This window comes from Synchiropus splendidus, chromosome 6, assembly GCF_027744825.2.
Source record: "Synchiropus splendidus isolate RoL2022-P1 chromosome 6, RoL_Sspl_1.0, whole genome shotgun sequence".
Classification (NCBI taxonomy): Eukaryota; Metazoa; Chordata; class Actinopteri; order Syngnathiformes; family Callionymidae; genus Synchiropus; species Synchiropus splendidus.
The window spans coordinates 16,559,803-16,574,941 of record NC_071339.1 but is presented as its reverse complement, the minus strand read 5'-3'; the positions used below and the strand labels follow the sequence as shown (position 1 = coordinate 16,574,941).

At 42.7% G+C, this 15,139-nt stretch overlaps 1 protein-coding gene across 2 annotated transcripts in view; it reads left to right on the top strand.

The window, feature by feature from the left end:
* Positions 1-6,433: 6,433 nt before the first annotated feature.
* The window catches only part of suclg2 (succinate-CoA ligase GDP-forming subunit beta), a 76,183-nt gene continuing 67,477 nt past the window's right edge, over positions 6,434-15,139 (top strand). The window contains exon 1 of one of the 2 annotated variants that reach the window (XM_053867797.1): positions 6,434-6,552. In XM_053867797.1, coding sequence (XP_053723772.1) covers positions 6,469-6,552 — 84 coding nt within the window. In that variant the 5' untranslated portion in view covers positions 6,434-6,468. Of the gene's footprint in view, positions 6,553-10,262; positions 10,382-15,139 lie in introns of those variants that run through there. The other variant, XM_053867798.1, reaches the window with a different exon arrangement.

The window sequence follows — 15,139 nt, the reverse complement described above, 5'->3', positions numbered from 1 at the left end:
CGGCGCCTTAAATAATGCAATGACCGCAAGCAGATGCGAATGTCATCGCAGCGGCTCGCACCTCCAGTGCCCAGGTTCTGCCGTCTTAGCGGCTGATGAATAACTAAGGCTGTGCAGCTCATGAGGATGCAAGTCGATGAGGGGAAAAGAAGGGACTTATCGGAGGCTCCATTAACCTTGTGTGTGTACGGGCACCTCCACTATCCTAAGCTCACATCGCATGGCGAGCCACAGGGGAGCCTCCACTAATTAACCTTGCTGAGACACCCTCAGTTCAGGCACGCTGGTGCCAGAATATTAAGAAGGCCGTGTGCACGGCCATTAGCGGCAAGATTAACACATCCAACTTTCAAGTAGCTTTTTGACACAAAACCAATATTTGTCTGGACTGCTTTGGCCCGGGGTGAGACGTGGCTGCATCAGAGGTGACGTGTATGTTTTACTCCCAGCTAGCGTCACACGTCACGCTTTATGGCGAGGGTGGTGAACGGTAATGCAGCCTCGCTCCAAGGTGTTTCCAAGCTGCGGCTTCACAGCGGGGACATTGTTGACTTGTTCTTCGGTAAAAGCAACTACATCTGTCCTTCTGTCTCTTCATAAATCTCCACCTTTCATCTGTGCTTTGACAGTTCTGCCGCTCAGCTCAGCTCCTGCATGCGTCACCTAAACTGAAGTGATATGTTCAGGTGCTGCATGATTTCTAGGGCTGATCTTTCAATCCTGACACGGTTCACAATGGGATCCGTCCATTGGATTGCATACTGATATTAATCTCTATTTTCAATTCGCTTTTCTAGCCATTCAAAGTCTTAAATTCACACTGTACTGTTCATACTTCTAACAGGCTGTGTTTCATACTTGCTCACCTCCGCTTCCCAGTCTGAGGTCTGCGCTCTGTTTATTCAATGTAAGTTCTCCACAAGCAACAAGTCTGCCCAACGAAACCATAGGATCCATCCTTCTTCAAGCTCCTGCATCTGTTCAAAACCCCAGTGCGACAAAACTGTCCGGACCAATCGGGGATGCCGTGTCCATGTCCAGTTGGACAGGAAAATCCAGTGCTGTGTATGGGGCAGAAAAACTGATCCAGCCTTGCAATTTCAGTTAAAGCAGTTTTGTCAGCTTGTGATTCAAATCGACATCTTAAATATTCAAACTGAGTCTGAAATATCACATTATGTTTGTAGTGCGGCACCATTTTGTGCATCTGAAAAGCTTGTCAGCCATGGGCACAATTTGGAGATTTATTACAAGGTGTTGGTTTTTACGGTTTGTAAAATTGAAGTTTGTAAATCAGACTGACAGACCACAACCAAAGTGAAATGGAAGAATGACTGTTTATTTCAGTCTCCTCTAATACATGCTCATCACACTTGACATTTTCATGTACCCACACCTCTCCGCATCGTATAATACTACTTCTGATACACTACACGAGGCAGTATAAACAAGCCCACACACACACTCGCACAGAAACAACGGTAACCGACAACCTTCTTGCTGTGAGTCTGTAGCACTGACCACTGATCTAGCGCCCTGCATGAAAAGCTTGTAAAATCAAAAGTCTGTTGAAGAATGATTCCCTGCCGGATTAAGTTACTCTGACATTTTATTGCAGTATGATGTGTCGCACTTGTTTTCCTCTGAAGTCGCTTTTGTTCTGTAGAATCTTTACGCTTCTCCTGCACAATGACGAGGTGGTTGTCAGTATCGCACATTCACATCGATTTACAAAGTTTTACAGCGCAATAGGGACGTTCTGCTCTTCAATTCAAGACAGAAATCTGACAAAAAAAATAAAGTCACAGACAGTATTTGGGGACTTGAAAGGATATTTCAATATCCTTTATAACTACCCACCGGTGCCTTTCTATTCAGTGGTTGTGAAAGGAACGAGATGTCAAATCGGAGAGGTGGCCGACTGTTAGTCACGCTTCAATGGAGTCGTGGCGAGTGGCAGGAATTATCGGCCCTTAACCTCTCATCGGTTCAGACATGCTTTATTGTGTTAGGCAGCATTGTGAACTTTTTACTGAAATGAAGGGAGAGTGACTTTGTGGCGCCAGGCGACAGCATGGGATGTGCTCAGAGACCTTCTGGGCTTCATGCATAATGCTCTTTGTGTTTGCCTGGGAGGATGGACGAGTGACAGGAAGGACTGGGCTTCTTCCAGAATCTCAAATGGATTATGCTCACTCTCTCCCTCTCCTCACGTTGGCTCACGTGGTTCGCTGGAAACATCAGTGGCCTTTTCCTGCGTGTGGCAGCACAACAAAGGGATGCACTTTCTTAGCATGGCCTGGCTGTCTGCGGCTCCACTCGTCTACTATTTAGACTCCTCACTCACGTCTGTCTCTGTTTCTACCTCTCCTTTTATCTTCTTTTAATGAGATATTTTGCTGGAATGTCTGACCTTAGCTAGTCAGAAATGACTCATCTAGTGATGGATTCGCGTGGATTATTTCTTTTCAATTTATCTGAGTGCAACAGAAGTTTCTTGTTGGTTCAAGTGAAGTCTCGTGCCTGTGGAGACGCGACATGGCGTCAGAAAAACAGACCTCTGCCAACCAGAGGAGTACAATACTTATAAAGGTATTTTCATTTTATCTTTCAGATTGCCATATTTATCTGTCTGTCAGTCTCCTGTTAGAGTCAAATAAGCTAAAAGAGTAGTTTTTTTGCTCTGACCTTACTTTAAAGCATAGGAGCCTATTGGCCTCATGGTCATCCAATGGATTGACTGTGATTGTGAATTATGGCTCCAACAAAAACATCCTAAGTCCGATCTTGTTCTGCTTCCTGTTCTTGTGAATCTAACACTAAATCTGATGCATATTTTGATTTCTAGGAACCATCTCAAAAAAGTCACACCTGTGTTTTGAAAAAAAGAAAACTGTAAAATAAATAAATGAATGAAAATATTGACCTTCCTCAGGCTTCAATTTCTGATCAATAGGGTTTATTGAATTAGTAATGATTCTGAATCTTCAGTTTCTTCTCTTCTCTCCTCCCTGTGCAGTGATTAATGTGTAGTGTTTTCCAATAATCTATCAACGAGTGGGTTGTAAGTTAGTTGTACACAAGAGGCCCGAGACCCGGTTGCCGACCCCGGAGCTGACCTTTTCTTCTCAATTAAAGAAAAAAGCGAGTCACAGCGACGAAGCCTGGCATGTTGAATCCAGTCTGGACCACTTCAAGGAACTCTCATCTGACACCTCTCTTTATCACTCTCACCCTGAGTGTCTTTCAATTCATACCTTCAATTCACTGTATATTGTTCGTGTGACTTTTCCTCCGGCCGCAGGAGTCTGTCTCTCGCCTGCCACATCAATGCTTTCGATGGGGAAAAAAATCGACTTCAAGCTTGCATTTTACAGAGCTACTTCTGAATCCATCTGTAACTGTTCAGTTGCCTTTCTAATAAAGGGATGTGATGCACTAGATAGGTGTGTCTACTCAATGTACAGTAAGGTTCCCGCTATGTTTTATTTTCAAAGACATTTATTTTTTCCTGATCTTGGATTTGGTCTCCGTTACGCTGGTCTCCACTACACCACTATTCCATTCTCACCCTAATGCATCAGCATGGGAGCGCATGTAGGCTCATGCTGGCCCATATAATGGATGACCTGTACGATGAAAACAGACATTCAACAGATGAATTAATGGATACGTCCACTACTGGCCACCATGTAGCGCCACTGCTGGTGAAAGCTGAAGGTTCATCTCCTCTCTTTGGTGATTCATTGTGTTGATTCACTCATGTTAACATTCAGCCGATCCACTTTTGCCATCGGTGATTTCTGATGTCCAGCCACAGCCGGCTCTTGACCTTGTGCGATGGACAATCATGGAGCGCGGCGGACAGTTATTAGCGGGGAGTCGCATGTGAAAGTGTGTGTGAACCGAGCTTGTCTGAATAGCTAAACAGCCCACTCACACGGTCCTCCAGAGCCCTCATTACAAGCCACATCTTGAAAGGGCAGAGAGGGCAAACCGATCATAAAAAGCAGTGATTATGACAGAGGGCGAGAGCGCGGGATGAGATACTCACTTTGAAACCATCAGTGTCAGCAGGCTTCTGAGGACAAGACATATCGTGGGGGAGGATGAAGGAGCGGATTTAAATAACAATCCACCACAACCTAAAAATGGAAAACTATTTTGATACCAAGTCCACAGTGCCTGAATCTCATGTTAATTCCTGATGGCTGCCCCGAACTCTTGTCTTTCAGATGTCAGCTTTTGATAGCCAGTGATCCGTCCCGCACATCGTATTGTTTTTAGCGCAGTCACTGTGAAAACACAAGTGAACTTTAAGCCGCTGCTGTGTCATAATATTTCAGTATGTCAACAAATCCTGCCGAACGTATAAAATGCAGGCCCTGTTCCTCATCAGTGGAGAACGACAAGTCGTCTTAAGCCTCTAAATTCACTCACAGACCAGACAGAATGAATAAAATATGCTCCACTTGAGTGTCTTTGAGCTTTATTTTTGCTTTATTTCTCACACTGGAGCCCATTTCTCCTCTCGGGAGAATTGATATGCAGCGCACACTACTGGAATATCCATGGCCTTCGCTAATGCAATTCAAGGATCCTCATTTGGGATGTCATCCTGTCTTGCAGAGCAAAAAGTGTTTTCGTCGCCCGACCACAGCAGACATGTCATTACTCCACAAAACAAAACAACTGGTTTTGGTTTTCTTGTTTACTCAAGTCTCTACAGGACTGAAAACTTCATTGTGTCAGATGGAGCTCACACTAAAGTACTTAGAAATAGAATGCCATACTGAATATTTGTTTTGCCATCTCTTTTCGGAATAACTGACACCCACCTCCGACGCGAGTATGATGCTGCTGAGATCAGAATGAGCTCATCAGACAATGGTCTTCATGGAGGGAGAGGGTGCAACATTCTGTCAGTGTTGGAGCAATAACATTGCTATTGAGGAAGATGGATTTTATGTATCTCGAGATCTTGTTCATGAGTAACTGGAGCATGGAGATGGACGGATTAGTTCGGCATGGAGGACTCGTGGTGAAGTGAGAGCTGAACCGAAAACACAAAGGTCTCTTCTCACGTGTGGTCACCAGCAACAGCAGAGTTTTCACTGTCTGCATGCTCTCTCAGAGAGAAAAACTCGGTCATCCAGGAGAGACTCAGAATAGAGCCTTTGATCCACCAAGAGACAAATGAGGAGGCTCCTGTTAGGATGCTTCCTAGAGTGAGGTGTAAACTTGGAGGAGGCCCAGGTCAGACTCAGGAGAAGCTGGAAAGATGATGACTCTTACTTAACTTACTTACACCTCAGAGAAGAGGAGGACGAGGTGGTGTGGAGAGAAATTTCTTGGCCTTTTTGGTCATCTTTGGATGGTCAGAAGACAAAGGTAAGGAAGGTGTGCATGTATTATGCATACCATTATGCATGTTTTTATCTTTTTTTTTGTGGCTTTTCTTTTATTACAATCTGATCAGGGTTATACCAGGTGGCACAATTTGTTTTGTGTGTTTTGTTGTGTTTGTGATAATATTGTGGCTACAAATCTTTCGGTTATGATTCAACATTCTTTGATGAACTTGTCAACAGATGATGTCACATGATCTGTAAAATAATGTATTATTTACTTTTTGTAAATGTCTGAAAAACCCTTATATACAGCATATTTAAGTCTGGTGTAAGCATCTTCTCCACATTCTACATCTTAAAACTATGGATCTGTTAAATCACATCGAGTGTTAAGGCTTAATTGCATCATATTTTCATGCCTTTGTACTAAAATAACACTAGAAATATCAAAAATAAAACTCTGCCATTCTATGTCATTCATTACGTTCTCTATTTAGTGACCGAAAATATTTTAGTTACTTATATATACAACCCTAAACTTAAGTTTTTCACTTTCATTCAGTTGATAAAATATAAGATTATTATTATTTAGATTAAACATAATTATTTCCTTTTTATCATTTGTTTATATTACTTAGCAAATATTCTAGATGGGGAATAAATGTCAGTCTTTGTTAAGTTTTACAACAGATGATTTTTTTTTATGAAACTGGCGTGAGAATCTTCTCCAGATTCTCCAACTTAAAACTATGTGTATGTTAGGTCAGATTTTCTCATATCATACGATTATTGGGGTGACTTCAGTCTCATTTGCTTAATATTTTCATAATGTTAGTGGATTTTGTAATGATTTTGTCCTTGCCTTTAAACTAAAATAACACTAAGAATATATCGAATAATATAATAATATTATATTAATAATAATACATTTATATGTATTATTATTATTGTTATCATGACACTTTTTTTTTTATTACTCTCATTATCCATTCGGTTGTGAGCGTTTCATGAAAAATATACGCCTAAACCCCGCCCCGTTCCTGTTCGCTGACCTATGAACGACGTCATGTGAACGCACACGTGGTTACACGTCATCTATTTGCTCTTACGTAGCATCATGGCGGCATCCATGGCTTCACAGGCTGCAGCTAGAGGACTGAGGACAGCCGCGTCAAAGCACATCTTTGCGGACAAACTCAAGGTAATGGTCGTGTTTTCAGCAGGCGAGGAGCGTCTGTGTGGTGTGACGCTGTGTTCCGCTGCGGCTCATCTTCACCTAGCTGCTTAGCTTGCACTTGTGGATAGGTTGATAGCTCAAAGTTGAGCTAAGCTGTGCAACAAAACTCCTGTTTTTAAACTCATAATTAGCGTTTTACCGAATCGATGGGTAATTTTCCTTCATAATGATTAGCAATATTGATCGGTCGTTTCGTGTCATCCATCAAACCGTGACCCCTGCACTTGACTTTGGAACACATCCTTGAAGTTATAATCATGGTGGCAGTGGCAACAAAGACTGCTGTTTATTATTCAACACCAGCCGGTGGAAACTTGTGTTTGGGGTCGCTCTACTTATTTCCTTCCTAGCCTGGTGAATGACGTGTCATATTGATGCTTCCTGTGGTCTCCTTGAATGCATCAACCAGACTGTGAGATCAAGTCAGTGAACGCACCACTGTCCCAGATAAGCCCACTGGTTCAAAAGGTTGATGCTCGCTCTTCGGTCTTTGGAGTCCAAAGTCTCGAAACAGATGTTTGTTATCTGATTAGGTGTACTCATTTGCGACCGTTCTCATGCAAACCATGTGGTTTCAAGTGAGAATCCAACCTTTATTGATGAGCTTAGTAAATGTAAAACACTTGTTTTAATTTCCAGGGAAAATAAAGATGCCATTGCGTTGGACGCCTAGCGTCTGGGAGGAAGTCCAGGGCTTAGCCATGGCATGCTTGATGGTGCTACTGATACAACCCTTATTCCAATAATAGAATATCCCTGTGAGGATCTTCTTAAAATATACTCAGTGCTCATTTGAGGTGCATTTCTGCTGCACAGGTGCCAATGCCCATAAGTGGAGGAAGAAGGGGAGTCGCCTCTTTCGTTGCTGTGAATAACTTTGAGAGAAGCATTCTATGCTGCAATGTAAACATTTGTGTGAAACACATATCATCCATACATCTTTAACTGGAGATACTGAGGATTACCTCAAGTAATCTGTAACAGCCATACTTCCTGGAAAGCTATTCCAACCCCTGAATATATACCATGATGTGCGCCTGATAGCGCTTGCCAATAATACCTGTGAGTGTCCCCTGTCGCTGTATAAAATTGAATCTCCTGTTCAAAGAACTTGGATGTTATAGGCTCACATCCCCCTGAGTCTCTGTGGCTAAAACATTGTATTTGGCTGGAGATCCATGGATTTCCTCTTGTTTATATTAGACGCTGAATTTTTTAGTTCTTTAAAAAGCAGATTACTCATCTGAGCTTCCCAAATATTTACCCCTGAATTGAACACGGAACTAAAACTAAAGTAAACAGTGGTGTATACCTGTGTATACATTAGACATATAGCTGTACATCTCTTGTACCGTTTTTATGGGTTTTTTCATCAATATACTGTAATTCTAAAATCCTTTTGGTATTGTAAATACATTTTTGTCTAGATGACAAATTTTAGATAATTTGTCTTATTAAATGTTGGTTTTATTGTCACATCACTACTTTAATCCGAATGTGAAAAATGCTATCAAATGTAATAATTGTTAATTTATGCGAAAAAGACAACTTGGAAGGAATGAGTGATGTGTGAATGGAAAAAGGCCCCTTGTTGGTTGGTGTGGTTGGGTTTTAAATGAAGCTTGAAAAGTCATTCTGAACTTGAATTTTCTCTGGTGTATTTTCTCCCCAGAACTTTTCATCTTAAGTGGCTACATGGAGGAGTCTTTTTTGTATTCTTGTCGTGCCTCTGTGTCTCACACCCTACTTCCTTACTCCTCCTCTCACTTGTGCCGTTAGATAAGAGTGACGATTAGCACTGTAGCAGACTATCAAACCTTGAACGGACTGACATCCGGCTATATCAGCGGTGAAATGAAAGCAGCTTTGATATTGTGTCATCTGAGCTGGGAAATTCAATTTGTGACTGTTTGTCCACCGCGCCAAGGACGTTTAACTTCACACCCAGACTGCAGGATTCCCTTTTGGCTGGACAGTGGTTGCTTTCTCCCCCCTTTTTGCTAATTCATTTTCTCAGCATGCCTCTCTGTTTCTTCTAAATCCAATCTTTTAAAATTCTTGTCTGCACTGTGAGATAAACCTCTCTTTCCATGTCCCTGCCCTGCACTGTAGAGTATTTGTAAACGCTTACTCAATATTTATTTTTCATATGGTGTTCCTGCATGATAATAACTGTTTCAAAGCAACAGGGTTTGAAGGAACACTTGCAAGAAAGGTGGCTCGTTGGGACTGGGTCCTGAATATTTAACTGAAGGGGGTGGAGGGCTCTCCACTCGCAATGACTTCTTTTGCTGGAACTTCAAACGACTGGCGGCTTCCCCATCTGTCTGATCAGGAACAAATTTCCATTTCCTGCCCGCGAGGGATGCTGGAGCACCAAGTTGGCTGTAACTGGATTTAAATACGGCTTCACCAAGGTTAATAAGCATTTCGGCTGTGGGTGAGGTGCTTAGTCTTTTTCAATAATTTAAATGGGCTACGGAGTCATTAGGAGATGTTGGCACCGTCTGAAAATGAGGATGGAAATGAACACGTTCACATCAACTTACTGTCTACTGTTGTTCCGCGGCGGAAGAACTTTGAGGCGATTTACAAATGAGTTCAGAAGACTAACCCATTGCCATTTGAAAGGTTCACTCGGTGGACTTCAGAGGTTAAGCAATACATATCATGCTGTAGATGTATGACACTGTAACGTTTCATTTTAAAACTCAGAAGATGTAACAAGGAAGAAAGATACAGTGGTACCTTGGTTCTCGACCACAATCCGTTCCACACAACCGTTCGAGAAGCAATTTGTTCGAAATCTGAATCGATTTTTTCCCATTACGATGAATGGAAAAAGAAACAATGCGTTCCAAGCCTTAAAATAGTCTTTTGTAGGAGTGAATGTAGAGTGTCTGCTGCAGGTGCGCTGTTCGTCTATGTGTGTGGCCGCTGCATGTGGGAGGGGTTGCCGAGTGAGTGACGTCTCTTCAGAAGTGAAGAGGTGCCCGGTGCGTGTCCAGCTCTGAATGTGCGCTTCTGTGCAGTTTGGCTGTGACAAAGTCATAAACCAAGTCACGCTCTGTCCCAGACTCGCCTCATCCCTGTCCCAGCTCCAGCCCACAACAGGACATCAAACCCTGGAGTGCGCGCTCCAGTACCTCCCCTTTGACACTCCAACACGCTCCACCGCCCGGAGACAGGAAAGGTTTTACACCTCAATATGAAGAAAAAGTAAAGTCAGTAAATGTAGCTAACGGGACACGTCTGCATACAGAGGCTGCGTTATACACAACAACAAAGCGCGTTGTTGGTCAGCTAACCGGTCTGCGCATTGTATGTTTTTCCTGCTTTTTTTCGGTTTTGAAAACCGAGGTCCCACTGTAGTTAATTATCTGTCCCCTTTTATTCAACTATATCGTCCTCTAGTCATACCTTAATGTCCTCCTTCATCATTATGCTCAACTGTTGTCTTCCTGTTCTTCTCCATCATTCTTGGCGCAGTACTGTGTGGCCTTGTGTCCAAGTCATTTGACCTCCCTAACTTTGTTTCCAAACTTAGCTTGATTTAGTCCGATGCAGAGGTCTGTCCTGATCTACATGCAGCAGAGAGTGAAGCGAAGTATTGAGCAATGTCGCCTCCATGACTGGGGGTGGCACCATGACCTCTTGACTCCTTCCTGTTCAACTGTCAATAGTTGAACTGTCAATAAGAACATGGTGCTAACAGCTCATGAGGAGACATTCTGTGACAGACTCTTTATAGCAATTCTGCCGAATAATATCTGTGACTGGAGTAAACATGTCAGTAAGTGGTACTTGTTTTCTGTGTGTGATAGAATATATATACAATGTTCCTGCCGCCATGTAACACATGTGTGTTTGCTGAGAGCAACTCGGGGACCGCAAGATGAGAGTTCCAAAATCTTGCAGATTGATCTGGTTTCAATGTCATAACGCTGTAATAACTGTAACGTTTAACATTTTAAAAGTAGTCATAGATGGGCTGAGGCGATAATTCATTTTTCTTGGTCATCATGTAACCACGGTTAGTGTGTTTGAATGGGCTGAACAAGACAGAAAAAAAGGTCCAAACGTTTTTCACGTCCTGTATAATCTACCACTGTTGCATTCATTCAAGGGTAGAAAGTCCTAGGTGTGCATATCTGAAGTGATGCCAATCATTGTGAATGATAGCCAGATGGGAAAGTTAGTTTATTGTGTTTCCCAGTTGGGACTGTTGAGGATGACGTATTTCATGGCTTACTGGAAACTCTTCATTTGGACTTCGGATCCACATGTGGATTAAAGAATCATAAGAATGATCTTTAGCATAGCTGAGCCGGCAAATATTACCTTTGCTCCTCCATGTGGGAGGGGTTGCGGAGTGAGTGAGGTCTCTCCAGAAGTGAAGAGGTGCCCGGTGCGTGTCCAGCTCTGAATGTGCGCTTCTGTGCAGTTTGGCTGTGACAAAGTCATAAACCAAGTCACGCTCGGTCCCAGACTCGCCTCATCCCTGTCCCAGCTCCAGTCGCATCCACATATGGATTAAAGCATCATAAGAATGATCTTTAGCATAGCTGAGCCAGCAAATATTACCTTTGCTCCTTATCTCCCCCTAAGCCCTGACAGTGTTGCGCAGTGAGGCTCATCTTCCTAATCACTATGCTAATTACCCAAACGCCAATGTAAATTGGACAGTCAGGTGTTTTCTCTCTACAGCCTGTCTGCTGCAGATTACACTTCTAGCCAATGATGTTAATCTCCAAATCTAAGTCCCGGGGCCATGCTCTGCCGCTCCTGCCTCTGTTTCTGCATTGTTGTTATGCAGCCTGCTCTTCAGGCGGGTAATCCGCCTCCTCTTCATGCGCCGGATGATCTGTGTATGACTTTAGAGGGAGTACAGGAAGTTCCAAGTGCACAGCGTTATCAGGCGATGGCGCCCATTTTAATCCCATCGTGGCCGTGGTTGTTTGACCTCGCACTGAATTGCTAAACTTATTTTGGTTTTCATGAGATCAGATGAGCTGTTATTCTTCCCACATTGGGGAAATTCGACATGACAGATAATATTAGATTTATCTATGTTAGTATGCAACTCAATTGATTATTTCTCCTGAATGCTGAGTGAAACAACAATGGATTCTTCAAGCTGTTGTGTTCCAATGATCGGATGAGGGAGCCGTGAGAGATATTTCTTTCCTCAGAAAACCTCACCTGTTCTTTTAGAATACTGAGCTGTTCCAGGTCATCTGAGACATTGACTTCCCAGCATATCTGCGCCTGACACATGTCAGAAGCAAACATTCTGACAAGATACCCAAGTCACTTTGGTGATGTGGTGGTGCAGAGGCTCTACTCTCAGTCTCTCTTGGGTGACTGAGTCCACGTAACCTCCTGATCTTTGGGTCACATCAAAGCTGGTGATGTCCGGTGAGAGGAGAAATGCACCGGTCAGTGGAGGGCTTTGACAGCTCTTTCTTCACGATGACAGAGCGATACATTACTGAAGACGCTTCACTGGTCCTTCTGTGTATAACTTGTGATTTTAATGCTTTTGCTCCTCACCAATGTTTATGCATACATATTAACTGCAGGCACAATTCCCCAAATGTTTTGTGTCACAGCCAGAAATAATGGCAGAGAAAAGAACTGCTGCCATCAGAGCTTATTTTACTTTATTAATTAGAGGAGCCCAGGCTGGATGGCTTTCTGAATTAGCGCCCTAATGCCTCATGAGCAGAGTGCTGCTCTGTCATGACTGTATGCCTGTGATTCACGCTCGCTTCTTAATGCAGAAAATTCGCATCAACTCTGCTTCTTAAATATTCACGACTGCGTGTCACCTCTGTGCTTTTGTACTATCTGTCTCTATGAGCTGCAAAAAACGCTGAAACCACATGAACAAAAAGCATTCTGCTCTCCACAGGCACCATTTTAACATCCGCACGACTGTTCCCTCTTGTCACATGGTTGGCTTTACAACAGAATCCATTTGATGCCTTACAGTCAGTCATTTCTTAAACTTTTCCTTTTGGCCTAAATGGAGCGTTAATGAGCTTTGCGCTCATTTATTGTCCCTAACTAGCCAGATTTCATTTCACAGGGTAATGAGGATTTTAACCTCAGCAGACATCTGGAGGCACATTAGAAGATGTTGTGGTCCAGTTGTCCACTTACTGTTGTCAGCAGCGGAGGTAATTGGTGAAAACAACTCCTGATTTTATTGATGCCAAACACTGCACAATGTGGAGTTCAGTAGAGATCTGCCCCTGATTTTCTTAGAAAGAATGTGTGTATTTGTATTAGCGTCTCACAAGATCATGGGTTTGTGGTCTGACCTGTCATACACACTACACACTTATTTAGTGTAACCAAAGTATGATGAGTCCTTGGGTTTCTCATGTTTAAAAGTGGAGTAAAAGTTGGAAGATGTTTGTGCCTTCTGGATGTTGGTTAGGCCTGTGGCTTAGGTGCTAAGCATCCTCACTGTGGGATGGCCAGCTGGCATATTTCAAACATGTTGAAAACAGCCAACGGACATCATATTAGTTATGGCCTGTCTAACAAAAATGCGTACACATATTCTTATCTCACTATTGTTGATATTTCTTCAGCAGTAGTTTGGATATGTCACTCTCAGTCTGAGGAGCACATTTTTTGTGGGTTTTTTTGTGTTTTTTTCATATATATTCCTTCATGAGAGGAGAACTGAGGTCTTTCCGACAATTCATCCAACTGCTGAAGAGGTGTTTCAATCCCTCAAAAGTGGTCCCCTACAATGCTGCACCCCCTCAGCGGCATCAATTTAATTTTAAACATTGAGCAACATTACAGCTGACAATGTAGCATAAAGTTACTGTTCCTGTAGAATAGCTCTTTTACATTTTCTTTTATTAAATCAGCTCAGAAACCTTTTTGCATTTCCCATCTACACATCGATGTGTCATTTTTTTCTCCTCTCTGCGCAGATTCATCCTCATCTCTGACTCTCAGCACGGTCTCGAATCAATGCACAGCCACTAGAAGAGCCAACGATTTAAAGTATTGGAGCTGGCTTATGTTTACGATCCAATTTATGGGTTTACTTAATTTTCTTTCTGCTAAAGGTTGGCAAATTGATGAGGTCCATTAATCAATTTGTGGAAGGATAAATAATCATAGAATTGTTAATGTTGCTTCAAGTTGTTGTTCCTCAGTATAATGTGACTTCAAACTCAAGATGGAATTGTGTCACTTGAAAGAAGAGATTCTACACATATATTTTTTATATAGTACATTATTGTTTCGTTGAACGTATATGATATATTGCTAGGTTCTACACTCCTATATTCTCTTAAGGCCAGTTTTCAGTCCGACCTGCAAACTTAAGTAACTTCCTGAGTCAGTAACTCCACTCCTTTTCACAAGGCAAATGGCCTTTTTTTGAGTCTCAACATTAATCTGAGTGACAGATTGACTCTGCAAGTGTTGACTGATTGCTGTTTATGGGCCTGTTCAGAGGTAATAACAGCCTGCTAACCTTCCCCTGTAAATGAAGGCTTATGTCGTTCATAAATTTCTAAGGAACTCCGAGCTCCTCCGTCAACTTTCTGACATCCTTCTTTTTCTTAATGGCGAAAAAGACAGCAGCTTTAAATTGGCCTGAGGATATTAACTCCTTCAGTGTGCATTGAGGACACATGATAAAGCAGTGGTGTGTAGGTCACTGAATGACTTTGCCAGAGTCTTTCCAATGTTTCTGGTGGGTTCTCTCTCACAAGTGTTGATGCCTGCTCTAATGCCAAACATGCCACCTTGCAGTTTGACCCCCTCCCCCCAAAGACCTTATGTTGCATGATACTCTGCTGAATCACACATGGACGGGCCAAAACAATCGCTAGGGAGCAGAGTTGCCAATGCGAAGCTCTCCAATGTCATTCATGGAGGAATACTGCTGGGAAATGTTTGGCAGTCGGATGCAGCTGCTGCCATTGTGTGAAGCCGCTCTACGTCTTGGTGATCTGATGCGCCGTATGGCCCCCTCACTCTATTCAGCACATTTCAATGTAACCTTGCTCCTGACTCACCTTTTGAATGACAAAAAGTTAGTTTGTGAGAAAGGTTCGTGCCTAAACTCACTGAAAACAGACACAAACGCAGATTGTTGTTGAGCTTTGTCCTCAATGGTTATTATGAAATTCAACATGCGTTTTGCCACTTTGACATTCTGGGATGTCAGAGATGGTCATGGTATATATTATTTGACAATGAAGGGTTTCCTCCGCAACAATATGTGATGGCGCACCACGACAGCTTAAATGAGAGTTGCCATGTTTTCAGAATATCTATGTGGAAACCCTTCAATCAATGTGCGTACTATTGTGTATAATGTGCGCCGTCTTTCTGTCCATCCATTTACTTCCGCATATGTAAGTAAAGTGATGAGGGCCAGGTCATCTCAGAAGCCGCCTTTAGTTCTTAGTCTTGTAAGTCCTCCAGTGGGATTTGCAGACTCGAGCCGTCTTGGCAGTTGCTTCAGTCCAGACATTTCTTTTTGCTGTGAAATCTCAAATTTAGTGTCGCC